The sequence below is a fragment of the Empidonax traillii genome, unplaced genomic scaffold (assembly GCF_003031625.1).
Source record: "Empidonax traillii isolate 1590-97213 ecotype Southwest subspecies unplaced genomic scaffold, ASM303162v1 scaffold715:size483424, whole genome shotgun sequence".
Taxonomy (NCBI): domain Eukaryota; kingdom Metazoa; phylum Chordata; class Aves; order Passeriformes; family Tyrannidae; genus Empidonax; species Empidonax traillii.
In genome coordinates this window covers 340,154-356,446 of record NW_020955908.1, presented here as the reverse complement: position 1 = coordinate 356,446, position 16,293 = coordinate 340,154, and the positions used below count along the sequence as shown (strand labels likewise).

At 40.6% G+C, this 16,293-nt stretch overlaps 1 protein-coding gene across 3 annotated transcripts; it reads right to left on the bottom strand.

Moving 5' to 3' along the window:
- Positions 1-418: 418 nt before the first annotated feature.
- Positions 419-16,272, bottom strand: LOC114065921 (transmembrane protein 180-like). 3 transcript variants are annotated; one of them, XM_027900204.1, is made up of 7 exons: positions 16,239-16,272; positions 12,816-12,994; positions 11,332-12,066; positions 8,381-8,535; positions 7,106-7,189; positions 5,947-6,090; positions 419-1,021 (listed from the first exon to the last, which is right to left on the bottom strand). In XM_027900204.1, exons 2-7 carry the CDS (start codon positions 12,966-12,968, stop codon positions 892-894), a joined length of 1,401 nt encoding a protein of 466 aa, XP_027756005.1. In that variant the 5' UTR covers positions 12,969-12,994; positions 16,239-16,272; the 3' UTR covers positions 419-891. The 3 variants fall into 3 exon arrangements, with proteins under 3 accessions (XP_027756005.1, XP_027756007.1, XP_027756006.1); XM_027900206.1 differs by lacking the exon at positions 16,239-16,272 and adding an exon at positions 16,014-16,191; XM_027900205.1 differs by lacking the exon at positions 16,239-16,272 and adding an exon at positions 15,398-15,770.
- Between the last annotated feature and the right edge of the window lie 21 nt (positions 16,273-16,293).

Genomic DNA, 16,293 nt, shown 5'->3' with positions numbered 1-16,293 from the left:
ATAAAAATCACAGGATCCATTTAAAAGCTTGACTTAAAGGATTTCGGTAAGAATGAATCAGAAAATAACTTCAGTTGTCACACACCAGATGAGTTTGCCACTGTAACATTACTAAGCAGGTAGAGTTTACTTCAATAACTGTCTGTGCTTAGATTTATCCACCTACCTGGGCATTATTACACCCACACACTGATGTCCTTCTAGCCACCTGACATTCTATACTGACAATATGGGACCTTCAAAATAATTTTCCCATTTAGAGCCAGAAAACTGCATCTGCCTTCCACCACCAAGAGATATTCAGGAAGCCAGTGAGGACTTCTGGAGCTTTTTCCACATCCAGCACCACTGAACAGCATTTGAATCTTTTTCTTCTTTAGCCCTACACAGACTTTCCCAGGGTAGATTGTTACTCTTGCCTGGGGCAGCTGTCAGATTCGTGTTATATTGATCAGCCACACACCATCTAAAATCTCCCTGCCATCCCTGCTGAGGGATGTCCACCAGAATCTTCCAGATTAACTGCAGAGATCTGCTGTTTTATCAGTATGGCAAAATTAATCCACCAGTAAGCTTAAGAAAATACAGTTCCCTTGAATTCCAGGTGCTAGGTTGGGATTCCTTTACCTGATCTGCCATATCCATTCTTCAAGTGAGTTAACAGCAATCAGTATTGACCAGAAATTACTTCAAATAAAGTAATTAAGGATAACACCCACTAAAGGAAAACGACCCAACTAGGAAAAACTCTGGGTAGGCTCAGCATCGAGGCTGAGTGCAACTTACAAAGAGCTCAAACTGCCTGGCAATTTTGCTTTTTTCACCTGAAAATCCCACAAACACTTTTGTGGTTGAGCTGAGCAGAAGAGGCACTGCCCAAGGGGGTTGTGTTTAGTGTACAGCTGTCACGTGGCTGTTCTGGATGGAAAAGGGAGTCCATGTCAGCACCTGCATGACCGCAATGCAAAGTGGAACCAGGCAGATCAGGTTGAACATGGCATCATGGAGATCTAAAAACGTCCTGGGGAAGACAGGGAAACACAGCTTTTCAGTAGGAAGATTAACTTGCCTGCTCAATTCACAGCACACTCTTTTTCAAGCAGTCCCATTCTATGCACACAGACATGTTACTGCGCAGTCAATTCTAAATCAAAGAAATATATACATATATCAGGTATCAAATGAATTTCAACAGTATTTTCTAATTCTACATACAAATATGTGAAATATATTTTATTTTTTTTCTCCTTTCATAATAGCTGGGAGGAAATCAGACAATTAGCACTCAAAGAGTTCATTTTAATACACTCTAGGCAACCTAAGAAATCCTGTTCAATACTTTAGTACTCATCTGTATTATGTAATATAAAAATCAATTTAAGCAGTATCATCCAGTTATAGAATAGAGCATCCGAAAAGCTTTAGTAAGACTGAAAAATCTCGAAGAGAAAGAAAAGCAGAAAACATTTCAAGCAAACATTTTAATATGGAATTATTTAAGTTAAAATATGTGCTATCCACATCATGTGTTGGTTTAGTTGCTGAGTGCCAGATGGAAGTGATGATTAATGCACAAAATTCAGGTGTGGTCTAAAGGGCTGTTTGAAATATCAAGCCCTATTACATTTGGGTTTAAAATAAATGATTACAAGGTAATATAAATCATAAAAAAAAATACATGTGAAATGAACACTCATTTTCATTTATTCTACTGGATGCATGGTAATTCCTCATCTAAATCTTCTCTAATGAATAAGAAACAAAAGCATCAACAAATATGACTCAAAAAGGAAAATGCAGGAATTAAATGAGTTCCCTTTTATGAACAGTATGGTTGCTGACAGCTCAAAGCCTGCATTTTGGCATTCATCTGGTAGCTGGAGTCATTAGCTACTGGCATTCTGTTAATTATTGGATTCTAATTACTTAAATATCAAGAAAGTCAACTCAAGCTGAGAAACAGCCCCTAAATGAACTTTCTCTCCATGAGGCAGTTTATGTTACTTTCTCTTTTTTTTTTTTTTTTTTTCCTTAGCATTCAGGGATGAGAGAGGAGACTCACAGAACAGCTACAGCCAGCCAAAAGCCCTGAAAATGTGTGGAGAGAAAAACCCCAAACAAAACCTCCAACAGGTTGTTAAACAATTCAGTGTTTCTCTGAATCATAAAAGAATCACCTCGTGTCTCATCACTCCATTTAACAGAGAGAGAACAGCCCATATTTATTCCTTTGTACCTTCACACCCTCATAAACGAGCCCAGTCTATCTCAAGTCACGTACCTGCTGATGCTACACGAGAAAGCAAAACCCACAGGCTCACAAGTGAGTCACTTCATCACTTGGGCAATTGCATTTAGGACTGCAAGTGTTCACTAGCAGGCCACTGGTCCATAGCCAAGGTTTACTGGCAGTGACAATAATTTACCACTTGGATGTTGTTCACTGGCCTGTTTTCAATTGCATTCCCAGTCCACCTACAAGGAAACAAGGCCCACCTTTGGCCTGTTCCTGCACACTAAAGAGCATTGCAGTTTTCAGTACTAAAACTATTCTGTCTTTACACAGGGATTTCAGGAAGGACAAAATAAGAACGAACATCTGCAAAATCACTCACACTGGCGCAACTGTGATTTGGTTCCAGTGGAACAATATGGATTTAGGAAAATAGTACTACCTATTGTACTGTAAAACCTTAAGTTATTGCAGGAATTATGAAACAGATCTATAGAACACAGAATAAGGAAGAAGAAAATGTGTCATTAAGGGACTGGGATAAATCAAGAGCAGAGCTCAGATTTCGTCATAACTACAGCTGAACAAGTAAATTCAGAAATTTCCATGTCTACCTTTTTTTTTGCACACACAGGAATAGAACATACAATCTGTCACTAAACAGCCCTAACATCACTCAGAACAGAATGTCATGTAGTCCAGTAATTCCGTATGAAAGCATTAACAGTTTAAAGTGCCTTCCATAAATAACGAAGAGTTGCTGCCAAATAACTTCATTCTGAAGGATGAATTTGAAAAGCGCTGCCAAGAGAAGCTGGTGGTAGTTGCAGTGGCTCTCCAGAAGAGGGAGGTTTTAAACTAGGGATCTTTTCCACAGGAAAAAAAAAAAAAATCCAAGCCAAACTAAAAAAAGAAACCCCAAACAACGACAAAAAACACCCCAAGCCATAGAGGGCAGGTAATGCTTTGCTATGATGATGGAACAAAAGAAAAATCCACAAACCAGGGCTGTTCCATTCTGCAAGCTATTGTTCAAATTTTAGGGATATTAAAAAATACTTCTTTAACTACCTCCCACTACAAATTGCTTAACTGCTGCGCAGTGACCACATTTCCTAAGGATGTGGTCTAATGGGAGCAGAGGGGAAGGATCACCTCCTTTGACCTGCTGGCAATACTTTGCCCAGTGCAGCCCAAGATGCCAGGTCATCCCATTTCTCCAGCCTGTCAGATGGCAGCGTGACCCTCTGATGCATCAGCCACATCTCCCACTTGTGAGTCATCACCAAACTTCCCGAGGGTCCATCCTGCCCCATCCCCCTGGCCGTGACTGCAGATGTTGAGCAGGATGGGGCCGGCCCAGCCCGCAGGGCTCAGTCACTGCCCCCCAAGGAGACCTCCTGGCCCTGCTCCCCACCCTCTGGGCCTGACACGTTTGAACCCATCCCACTGGCTGCTCAGCCAGCCCGTATTTCAACAGCTTGTCCAGGAGGGAGGCAGTGCCAGAGGCCTCCCTGAAGCCCAGGCAGACAATTCCCACCACCTTCCCTTGGCTCCCAGGCTGAGCATTTCACGGCACGGGTTTATCGAGTTGGTCAGGCACGACTCCCTTCCCCCTGGTGAGGCCATGCTGGCTATTACTGATGATTTTATTGTCCTTACTGTGCCTGGAAATGGTTTCCAGGATTAGCTGCTCCATTATTGTTGCTACAGTTTAACTTTCAGCTCAAGAATAGACTAGATAATTTAGAATGCACAAATAGTTTGTGGGTTTGAGCTGCATCTTCTGTCTTCTCCCAGGAAACAACACTGTTGGAAACTCTTAAGACATATTTATTCAGGGCCCAAACATCTTTTTAATGCAGAATAGGGGTTTTCTGCGTTATCTTCACAACTCCCAGCCACTACACCTAATAAAGCAAAGGCTTTCCAAAACGATAGATATTGCCAGCTTTGGAGGAGGAGGAAGGACACAGCTGAGATGGTACTGGCGTGGGTCATAATACTTCATTAGATATTCTTCACCTGTGTGAAATTCTTTCTTTTTTTTCCCCCAAACAGCTTGAGCATACTTAAAACAATCTCTTGAATTCAGTTTCTGTTTGTCCTCAAACAACTTTGTCCTGGGGCAAGTGTGTTTTAGCTGCCTGCCTATGGCTGAAAGATGAGATCAGCTGATAGGTTTTTAATATATATATATATATAAGTAATTTTAGCTCAGTCAATGGTCTGAGTAGATTGCCATGGGCAAACTGACTCCCTAGAAACAACCTGGAGTGGTCTGGTCTATGGGTGTCCATGCTGAGCTGCATTTGCAAGCAAAGGACATGCCTGTTCACACAGATATGTACAGAAAACACAGGCAGACTGCTTCATATTTCAGAAATTATTTCTGAAGAGACGGGCAAGAGAAATACATAATATAGTTCAAGTGCTTTGATTAACTAATCTCAGCTTTGTGCCTTTCTGCTGTTCCTGGCCCTAGTGAAATAAACCAAATTTCGGCATGACTCAAGTGAAAATATAGGTTTTAGAGATGAGGCATTCAAAGTATTTCAACTCTCTATACAATAAATTTATTGTTGCTATAGTCCAGGGGCTACTTACTGGGGATAAAAAGATTTATAGCTACTGTGATTTAAAATTCATCCACAAAGGGATCATTTCTTTGATTGAAAGGCATCAGAACTGCAGTTGTTATGTTTCAAGTCAAAATTTCTCTGAATCATCAAGATGAATATATTTAACCCATCTCATATCCACATCCAGCTCAAGCTACTACTCTTCTGCAAAAATCATTCATCTTATTTGACATTATAATGAGGTCCATGTCCTCTTCACATCATCTCACTGGCTATCTACAGACTACATTAAAATAAAATTAACTCTTCTCACACAGCCTCAAACTGCCTTTGCTTCAGTCTGGATCCATTTCTGAAGACCACCTGTTGTTCTTTTATGTCATGCTTGTCCTCACACATTTTTTTAGAAAAGTCCTCAAATGTGAAACATTCTCCTAACCAGACCTTCCTCCTTCAAGGGCTGTTACCACAAAAGTTCATATAAAATTGCCTTTACCTATTTTTAAAGCTTTTTACTCAGAAATTAGGAGAGCTGTGTAGTTTCTCAGGATATTCATGCTGGTCTCTCAAGTAAATCCTAATTAGGACTGATTTTTGCCTTTTAATTTTGCCTTCAGCTATTCCTTATGTTTCCACTTCCTCTTGATGGTCATAAATAGAGCCTATGACCCTTTCAGGGTAGTGATTCCCTGTTAATTTGGTTTTAGAAAAGCCCCCCCATGTCCAACAGGCTAACTAAACCCACAGCTTTGTGCTGTGCATGAAGGTCTCCAGGGACTGCAAGGAAATCATTAGCATTAGAATTGAAGCCAAAATTATACACTCCTACTAGAGGCAAATTCCCCCCCTCCAGTTGTTCTACTGCTTTCTCTCAAACAGAAATGTATCTCAAATGCAACCCCATTAGGATTGTGTGTTTAAGGAAGCAGGTTTATGAGATAAACAACAAGCAGAAGCCAACAACATGTATCTTAATATGAGCCATTAGGTGATCTCAAACAGAAACCAACTGCTGAAATACATCCTTTGCTTTTCCAAATTAGGTAGAGAGCAAACTAATTGCTGATCAATTTGCTTTTCAGATTACAGGAGCATTTCATGGTAATTTCTAAGTGCCCCTTGTGAACTCACCTTGCATCAGGATGACCAACTACATTATTCAGGTTCCTATATCCAAATTGATTTAGCACTTTAACCACAAGCATTGGAGCCAAAGATTGGGCAGGCTTGGTAAATAAAGCATTGGTACCAAAAACCATAGAGGAAAGTGGGGATCTAAAATATTTAGAGGGAAAAACAAATTAATGCACAGCAAAAACTTACAGGAGTATCAAGTACAATAGTGATTTAAAAAATCCTTATAATATGCAAAGACTAAATATCATGATCTTTAGCTTTATCTAGTTCACACATTATAGCAAACATCTGCTATCAGAATGAAATTTAATTTTATTTGAAATGAAAGGTAATGAACCTCTTGGGGGTGTGCCTATATATATATATATATAGGTATATATATAACTTAGCCTTGATTATGGAATTACTTGCACTCAGGTTCAACTTTGTGCACTTTGAGTAATTACTGGAATTAGAGTGAACAGTGCATGGAGAATTAATTACAACTTCAGGTTTTCTGTGCATGAGGCCAGAAAAGGAGGCAATTTTTTTCCTCATAGAAGCAACAGCTCTCCCTTTTGAGGAGCCAGTTCTTCAACAGAGTGACCAGGGCTGAATCTGCACCTGCATAAACACTGATGGAACCAACAGAGAGTTCTGTGCACTTTGGTAAAAATCTGAAAGATCCAAGAGTTGCAATATGCTATGCCACAGCAGGTTTTATCACTTTTATTTCGGGGAGATAATGGCAACCAGTTAGACCTTGAAACCTGCACTTTAGGTAGCACAGGCAAAGCTCTCTTAAAGCTTTTTCCGTCTCCAAAAGGCCTTATTCAGAAAATGCCATAAATGACAATAGATGTATATAGTTACAAAATAATTCAATTGAAGCTAACAAAAATAAACCCACAATAATCAGAAGGACTTGGCTTAAATTACAGTCTAAGAAAAACTAGAAGTTACATAAGAATCTGTTTAAATTACTCTGCTGAAGTAACTGCAGGAAACTTTACTCAAGTTCTTATCTTTACTACTGTTAAGTTGCTCTTACAAAAAGTACTTCTGTATCAAGGATCCCAGATAATTCTCTGCCTTTACTTTGACACAGTTTAACCCGGGGGAGAGCAAGGAGGCAAAGAGCACATTTACAGAAAACCAGGAAGCACTGACGTACCTGCGCTTGTGCTTCACCAAATCTGCATCAACAATATCTGCCAAAGGCAAATTGAACAAACTGAAGGAGGCTTGGACAACAACCCTGAAGAAAAACAAAGGATTTCAGATGTTCACAGTCCTTATTTTCAGTGCCATAATAAAAATATAACTGGCATTCTGACACCCTCCCCCCCCAGCACTGACATTTCCCCAAACACACAGAGCTGAGATGTTCTTTAAAACATGGGGATGTATCTGTTTAAGCAGGAAAACATTACTAGATCTATTCTTCGTTGAGAATTAGAAATCAATATGCAAACATAAAAGGTGGGGAGGTTTTTTTTGCTTTTTTTTCTCCTGGACATTGGTGTAAAAAGGTCATGAATACTTTGACAGTAAATGACATTATCAGTAAATGGCACTTCAAATGACCAAGAGAAAAGAAACACCTTAGAAAAAAAGGGGAAACTGAAAATTTGCTCTTCAGATCTGAAAAAGGCATGAGCATGGCTGGAAAGACCACATGGAAGACAAACTTCAAGGTGGGAGAATTAAAATACTAAGAATATTTTACATGCATTCCTATATATGTATTTACTGTGTATATGTAGATATATCTATATACACACATATATATGCATTTAAACACACACAAAGCTGATTCTTAAGAAATGGCTAAATTAAAATATAATCTCAAACAGTACAATTTCCACCTCTTATTAAAGTTTGGGTGTGCTGAGATTTTACTAACAAGAGGCTTAGGACAAATAGCACTTTAAACACAGTGTCTTTGGGTACCTTAGAATTTTTTTCCTGGGGAAATCAAAATACATCTTCATGATTTAAAATATGCAGACAATGAAATTCAATTTATTGTTCATGCAATTCAGTGTTACAGTCCTGTGACTGAAAACAAGAATGAAAACAGGGGGGAAAAGAAAAGATGAAGTAAAGGAGGGCGGGAAAGAATGTGTAGAAAGACAACAATGAAATAGAAAATGAAGAATTAAAATGCTGTAACATTATTCTGATACAAACAGCTCTTTCTTTTTAAATAAGGTTTTCCATGTATCATAAGATACTTTTTTTTTTTTTTGAAGCAGAAATTAAAAGCTGAAGCAGAATAAAATAAAAGCTGAGGAAAGTTGTAACTAGAGTTTCAACTTTTCTGACAAGGGAAAGAGAACGAAGAGCACAAAAGCCATGGCAGAACCTTCATGGTACTAAAAGCAAATGTCCACTGGGTTAGAAGTATTCAAGCTGTGTCTGTGAGCAGGGGAGTGTATTTACTTACATGTTTGTGGTGAGATAAAATGCCAACAGATAATAGTGTTCTTGCCCTAGAAAAAACATGACAGCAGCAGCTACTCCTTCGTAGTAAAAGGAAAACAGGATGACTCTGTAATAACCAAACTTCTTCAACGAAGCATGACTGAGAAGAACAAGGCACTGAAAAGAGAATAGATACAAATAAAGGATGAAAAGTCTAGTACAGTGTCTCAGCACCAGGAGAGCTATAAAACACAGACCAGACACAGATTATTACCACTCATTTAAAAAACAAAACCCAGCCAACAGCCCTGTCTAGGAAATTCAATCCAAATAAAAAAATAGAAATTGAACAAAGAGAGTTGTCTGCTGGCTCGTTCTGTGCTACCTCTACCAGGTACAGTCTCCTTCCACTCAAAATCCGGCTGAGAGCTGCTACATCCCAAGGAAAATACTGTTTCCCACCTTGCCTAACTATTCTTTAATGCTCATGGTCTTTATTTTTGATGTCCCTTAAACAATTAACTTTGCAGTACGTTAACTGTAAAGCAAGCACCTCACCATTTGAATTTTAACTGTTGATAAGAAATATTTTCAGTAATTGTTTTTTTCATTAATATTGCTATTTTCACTGATATTGACAGAAATTAAGCATGACCCTTTAATTAAAAAAAAAACAAACAACCAGCAAGCTCATCAAGATAGCTTTATCTAAGTAAGTCAGAGATTTTACAAGCAAGCAAAGAAAGGCACATGCCAGAGGACAATGTGCATGGCTCAATTTTAATTTTGCCAATGGTAGCTAGCAGTAGATTCTGAGAATCTAATGACAGGCAAAGTCACGAAAATGGTATTAAGTGCCAAATACAATATGAACCACATGTAATTCTTCTATATTGTTCCTCACTTTCCACTTTAAATGGGGCATTTTGTAATGAATTATGTTCTTTTTATTATATGAGCCCATGGCACGATTTTCGTGTCCGTGGTCTTCATCACTGTCACAAAAATACAAACTCCATTACAGAGACACACATTTTCTCCTTTCTTCCGTGGTGCAGAGATGGGCTGTGCAACATTCAGATGAAGAACAGGAAAGAATTCTCCTCCTACACTTGTTCCCACGTTGAAATGCTTTAACATAACAAATCAGCCCAGGATGCTCCGGTCACACAAAGATGACCGTGGCAAATGCCATTGTGAAACAGCTCAAGATTTCTACTCACACCCCTGATCAGGGAAGTAAAACAAATCTGGGAGGTTGATACAAGACAAAAGCAATAATCTCATTCTAAGAAACTTAAAAATGCTCTTCCCCCTGGCTGTTTTCAGGGATTTTGGAAAAAAGTGCCACGTAACGCCTGCTATTGTAAACACCACTATCCTGGCTCCCTGTAATTGCCAAACAACCCTGTCTCAGGAAGTACTTATGACTTGGAAAATTCCTTACTCCTTGCATGTTTCTAAGAGCGTGTATTTCCAAGGCAAATAGGAACTTAATGATGCAAATTCAGATTTGTTTGCCTGTGTTTCAGCAACGTTTTTCCTTGTAGGCAGGTTGTATTCTTCACACCCACTACTAAAAGGGACCTAAAGCAGAAGCTGAATTCTAGTTTGGTAGAGGCCACTGAAGCAGAGTTGATAAAAAGGAGCTTTATTTTACACAGGTTGGCTGTTTTTCTAGTAAGTGAAGTTCAGGACATTGCCATCAGAGAATTCTCTTATTATATCTTGAGCTCAAAGGGACAAAACCTGAGAAAAATAAGGTCACAGCAAACTCTCTATGGTTCAGTGACCTTCTAGACAAAGAGTCTCTGAGGAGCAGGGAGACACATTTTCTGAAAGATTGCTCGTTTCACATTGTCACACTGATTTTATCAACAAAAGTGATCGCTACATAGTAAGTGTAACGCTATTTAAGATTTCCTGTTTTCTGTAGTTTCTGATTTATTTCCAAAGTTCATTATCTACTTGAAACACAGGGGAAAAAAAACCCCAAACTATTAAACCTGTGATAAGGATAAAAACACTTTCATTTATCTTCTTATAGATATTACTTACCAATTTAATGAATGTAACAGCCTGATTTTGAGAAATTCTGAACACCATCAGCCCCTATGATGAACGCCAGGATACTCAGATGTTGAGTATCATGGCTTTCAACATCCAGCAAGTAAACACGGTGAAAGTTTTAAAAGATCCAGAGAGAGGAGTTAGAACGGAATGAATGGAAGAATTTTTTATTCACTGCAGACAAGTATGTTTACATTCTGTGGGATATATTTTTGCTGCTTTTCTTGTTCTCATACATTACTCTTTTGGGTTCTCTTTCTCTTTTCCAGTTCGTTACTCCTCCCCTGGCTGGGCTCTTAAAAGTATGTCTCTCTCTACCCTCTAAATGTAGCTGATCAAGAGAGCAGATAACAAAATACAGGGGAATGTAGTATTCTCCAAAAGCAGCTCTTCAGAGTTTTGTTTGGTTTCCATGACTGAGATACCACATATTTCAACAAGGCTTTTAATTTTTTCTGGTATTTCATGCAGTTTGTCTCAGAACCTTCCTGAAGAAGGGATTAGTCTTTCTTCTGTAATACACACTATTACAAAACAGAATCAAGGAAAAAAGAATTCAGAATTCTGTAGATTTTGCTTTTAGAAACATTTTATCTTGACCATGTTTTTCATTCCTTTATGCTTAGGTATTATAAACCTGTAGGATACAAAACATTCATTCCTTGCCTACTCATTTCTCGTATTGTTCTAAACATTCTATCAGCCTGCTTGTCTGTTCTCACTACCCCTTACATTTGGGCAGCCTGCACAGAGGGACTTTTTTCTTCTAGAGCACTGCTGAGCCAGATTTGGGTTTCATTTTGGCCAGTGGCTTCTGCCAGACACAGCATTTTGTCACGTTAAATGGATATTGCAAATTAGTAATACACCAGGTGTTCATACTTTAAAATAAAAACTGCCTACCTGAGGACAAATAAAACCCGCTCCATACATGATACTTCTGACTGAGGAAGAAAGGACATCCGTAGGAATAAGATTATCCGCAAAGATTATCATGAAATTGTTGTAGAAGGCCAGGTGGAAGACTTGGAAGAAGTTCATCGTGACAAAAAATAAGAAGTTCTTCTCTGTCATAATCTGTTTGGTCAATGAAACCACTGAGGCCAAGGAAAAAGCTCCCTCGCTGTTTTCCATGTTAGCACTCTCCACATGAATTTCTCTCTGCTCATACTGACTGGTGCTGTATTTACCCGTGCAACACATACAGGCCGTCGCCAGCGCCGCGATCAGAACAGCGTAAGCCTGGAAATAGGCAAAGTTGTCCATGTTATCCGACACGAGCCCACAGAAGAGGATGCTCGTGGCTCCAATCAGCGTGGCCACCTGGTTGTACTTGATGAGCTGCAGCCTGCTCTCGTGCCTGCTGGAGCTCTCGGCAAAGAGCGCGCACTGCGCCAGGAGCACGAACGTCAGCAAACCGTCGAAGGCACACAGGGACACCACGAGGTGGAAGCCACACAGCCAGTCCCCCTCCTCGTAGTGCTTCCAGGGGAACCACGGCAGCAGGAAGGCCAGCCCGTACAAAGGAGCTCCGTATAGGATTGAGAACTGGCGCCTGGCGCAGCAGCGGAGTTTGGAGTTGTCTTGGATGTAGCCAAAGAGAGGATCGTTGATGGCGTTCCACACCATAAACACAGCCTGCCACAAACAAGGCACACACAAGGGGATTGAGCCTACAGAGGTTACAAGAACACAGAAGTAATACACGTTTATTTAAAATAAATCTCTGTTCAAAGAATAAATAAAGATGAAAGCTCCTCTGGTCGAAACAGACCAGATCGAATTCTTAAAGATTTTTACGGGTTTATAGAAGTCTTGATAAAATAAGGTGACTAAGTAGGCAGGTGGTGCCCAACTACATGTGAAATAAACTCCTTGTCTCCAAGACTTCACTCTTTCAAAACCTTATATATCTGGGCTTTCATCCTGCAAAGGCCAGACATTACTCTCACAGCGAGTTAATTCAAAACACGAGCTGGCCCATTACTTTCAGGAGACCATTTACGACAAGAGTTACTCACGTGGATAATGACTCCCAGAATAAATGCAGTGTTTAAGTACTTAAACAGTCCATAGGAAAGCACTAATGTCAAACTTATCTATGGAGCTGAGATGCAAGATCAGTTTAGAAAATTACTACGAGCTATCAAAGTTAAAAATCTTTTCAGCAATTAAAGCCTGGCGATGTTCACTCTATAGACTCAACGATGCGCTTTATGTATACTTTCAGTTGCTTATGGATTAACTAAATTCAACGTTAATTTACTGCTAATTATTTACAATGAACCCAAAATTAATTTATCGGCAAAAAAAAAAAAAATCACTTTGTTGTAACAGCACAGATGCACAGCACAGTGTGGTAATCAGAGTATTCCATTGGACAATACCTGTGCTTGATTAAAGGCTCCTTCGGAAATTTTGTAGCGGTTTAGGAAAAGCTTAACGTAGTAGAAATTAAAGATACTGTTCATCATTCCAGCCCCTAATGTAGTCATGGAATAGGCCAGAGCATTGGGATGAATTCCCCAAACAAACTTCATCTTCCAAGAGTACAGGTCTCTTCCTCCTTAAGTTACAAAAGAGAATTACAACAGTTAGAATAGTTTTCCAAATCAAAATATCAGGGGGGATTTGCTTGTTTCAGAGATGTGGAAATGGAGGAAATTTCCTCTTCTTCCTTCCTTTTCTTTTAGATGAGAAACACATTTTACTGAGCTATAAGACACTGAGCCTAAAACTGAACAGATGAAAAATAATAAGTCAGTGCTTAAAAATCAATGGAATAAGTTGTCAAAAATTCAAAAGAGTCCCTTCCTAACTGGTGCACAGACTCCATTTAAAACCTGCTGTTGCAAACACTCATGTTGGTGTAAAGGTCAATGTAATTGCGTACATTTTAGATCTTTCTTGCTAGTTGTGTATTCTCAAAATTATGGACTGTGTAGGAATGAAGTGACTCATATCCTTATGTATTCCACTGCTGCAGCATGCACATGGGTGAATATTCAGAGGAATATTTCCTTCAAAGCAAATACCAAGTTTTGCCCTTCTGTTTTTAAATGTTAATTGTTAACAAGCCATGGAAGCAATACTTTCACCTAATAAACCATAAAACAATCAAAACACCTTTTAATTAACATTTTCATTGTATAGAAGACGGCATGTAAATAAAACCTAGCAAGTAACAGGTACAGCATTTTAAGTATGTCCAAATAACTAGAGATTCAGCCCAAGAATACAGATTTCTTTGATCTATCAATCCGATATCCAGCCAACAAATTTGTAAGATGCTGACTTTTTCCATCTATCCAGCAATTAATTAAGCATGTTTTGTATAAACTATGCCATGAACAGACCCAGGTCCAGGGAACCTCTGCCTTTTAAATCTGAGTAATGACTACCTGATGCAGACCTTGACCATATTTGATGCTGTAAGCCCAAAGCAAACATACTCATGTGGGTTTAGCTGAGGCTTTATTCATCTTTACATCTGTTGAAGGAGGCTGCCACTGATTTCAAGTCCAGATTTCAGCCTTACTATGCATGTGAACTCAGAGCTTTTACTACCTGTTTTTTGTCAATACTTCACATGTTTCCCCTCTGCATATTAACAATTTTATCCTAAAGTGCAATTTTCACATATCCATCAAAACACCTAGTTTGAATATCCGCTTGATCAGCAGATCTGTAAGCAGCTCCCTGAACTCCTCATAAAAATAACCAGGGAAGAAACAGGAAATGAAAACCAAGGCTATTTCCAACCTTCCTGTGGTTTACAAGACAGGCTGTTGTGCACAAAGGTGGGAACCTCCCAATCACCAGGTAAGAGCCAAGCAAAAACCACAAATCCAGCAGGAACTGGAGAAGATGGAAGAGCTTTCCCACCCCTCCAACAAAGAGAATGAACCCTTGAAGAGCAAATAAAGTGTGGATGCAGTTTTGCATTTATATGTGTGATGCTCTGATATGAACCACAATGCAAAGAGTAGATAAATTCACAGCTAAGAAAAAAATCAAGCTGGCAAATAACTTAAACCTAAGCTTCTTTTATTAAAGCCAATTTATTTCTAAGAATATGACTGCCTTTTTAAATAATTGAGGATGATTGTGATGTAGTTTATTTTTTCACAGACCTACAGCTATAGAGACGATTCCACTTTCAGGGAATGGAATTTTACATTTTTGTAGCAAGTTTGGTTTCATAAGCTTTTACCAAGAAACCTAAAATAAAGAATAAGGTTATTGAAAGGGTGCCCAATTTAAATGCTCATTTTTAAAAATAAATGTTATATTAACATTAAAATCACTACAGTGAGTGTATTGATACGTGTCATATTTGCTTTTTCAAGCCTCCACAAATACATTTAATGAAGTGATTTATATAATAGATATTAGGACTTTTGGAACAGGTCTTCCAATGGAGAATTAGGAGACTGCCCTTTCCTTCAAATTCCACCAGCACCAAGAATTGATGTGCTTCACACTAACATTACCAGCGAACAGCTATTGCTCAAATCACCTTTGACTCAATTCCTTCCTACACAAAAATAAAGGTCCCCTCAATGTCAGAAAAACTGAAAGATATTTGAAATTTCTTCAACAAAAAAATGCACAAACAGGCCTCTAATGTCATGACTAATTATAATATGCAGGATCTGACACAACTCTTTACACTAATTGGTACATCTGGCCCTGCCCCCTGTTTATGAAATAGGTTCAATTAGAAGTTGAGGTACCACACTTCCTTTCCCAGATGTTCTCTTTAATAGTACTACAATGAAATCATGCATGAGCATCCCCTCCCTCTTCTTAATAGTCAGCCTTTCTATTGAGCAGGTTAAAGCACAGGTGTTGACATTGTGTGACTCACAGAAGGCAAATCGGTTTCAGAAATTTCTGGTGGTTGCAACTGTGTTAATACACAGGAGCCCAAAGGACGGGCTATTTGAGAGACGCCATGTGGCATTACCTGCGCTTCTCCCAGCGCCGGATGACAACTGCTAAAAGAAACTAGAGCACGACTCGAAAGGAGAAAAGTGGATTCCAGGAGATAATAACAAATGTTGGCTGAGGCGCACTAGACATCCTGCTCAGTCCCGGGTCCCAAACCGCTGTGCAATGCTCACAGTCCTGACGGACTGGCTGGACACCACGATCTTCCTCATCTTTCTAACGTGACCTGCACCACATTAAGGGACAGCTAAGAACAAACGCTGTCCCGAGGGGTAACGCTGAGGGGCGATGCTGCCGGAGGTGCCCTCAGAGAGCCCCTGGCACAGCCGGGCTGCGGCACCGCCCGAGTGCCCGCTCCGTCCCCGGGGCTGCGCTCCTGATGGGCACGCAGGGCTGAGCGTTCGGAGCCGCTCCTCTGTCAAAACTGGGCGAGCCAGGCTCATTTCAGCTCAGCAGGACCCCGGACGGAGGACACGGCTCCCTCCTCCTCGTGAGGGAGAGGCGACAGCGGGGGGCGACCGCCCCGAGGGAGGCGTGAGGATGGAGCCGGCGCTGCTCGGACTGACCCTGCACCACGCTCTGCCCTGCCCTGCCCTGCCGCACTCCGGGCTCAGCGGGGCGGCTGCCCGCACCTGGGCGCCCCGCCGGGCCGCTCCTCACAGCCTCTCCCCTCAGCTCTCCCAACGCGGGGAGACCACGAGCCCCGGCTTCCCCTACGCCGAGTCGCGCTGCCGCACCGCCGGCCGTGCCGGTCCCGCTCCACCGCGGAGCCGGCGGACACCCCTCGGCAGCCGCTCCCCGCCCGCGGCCGCTCCCAGCGCCGACCACCGCCGCCCCCTGCGCGGGCACCGACCCACCTCCTGTGGCGGGGACTGCGCACCGCGCGGCGGGGCGGGACCTCATCGCCCCGGG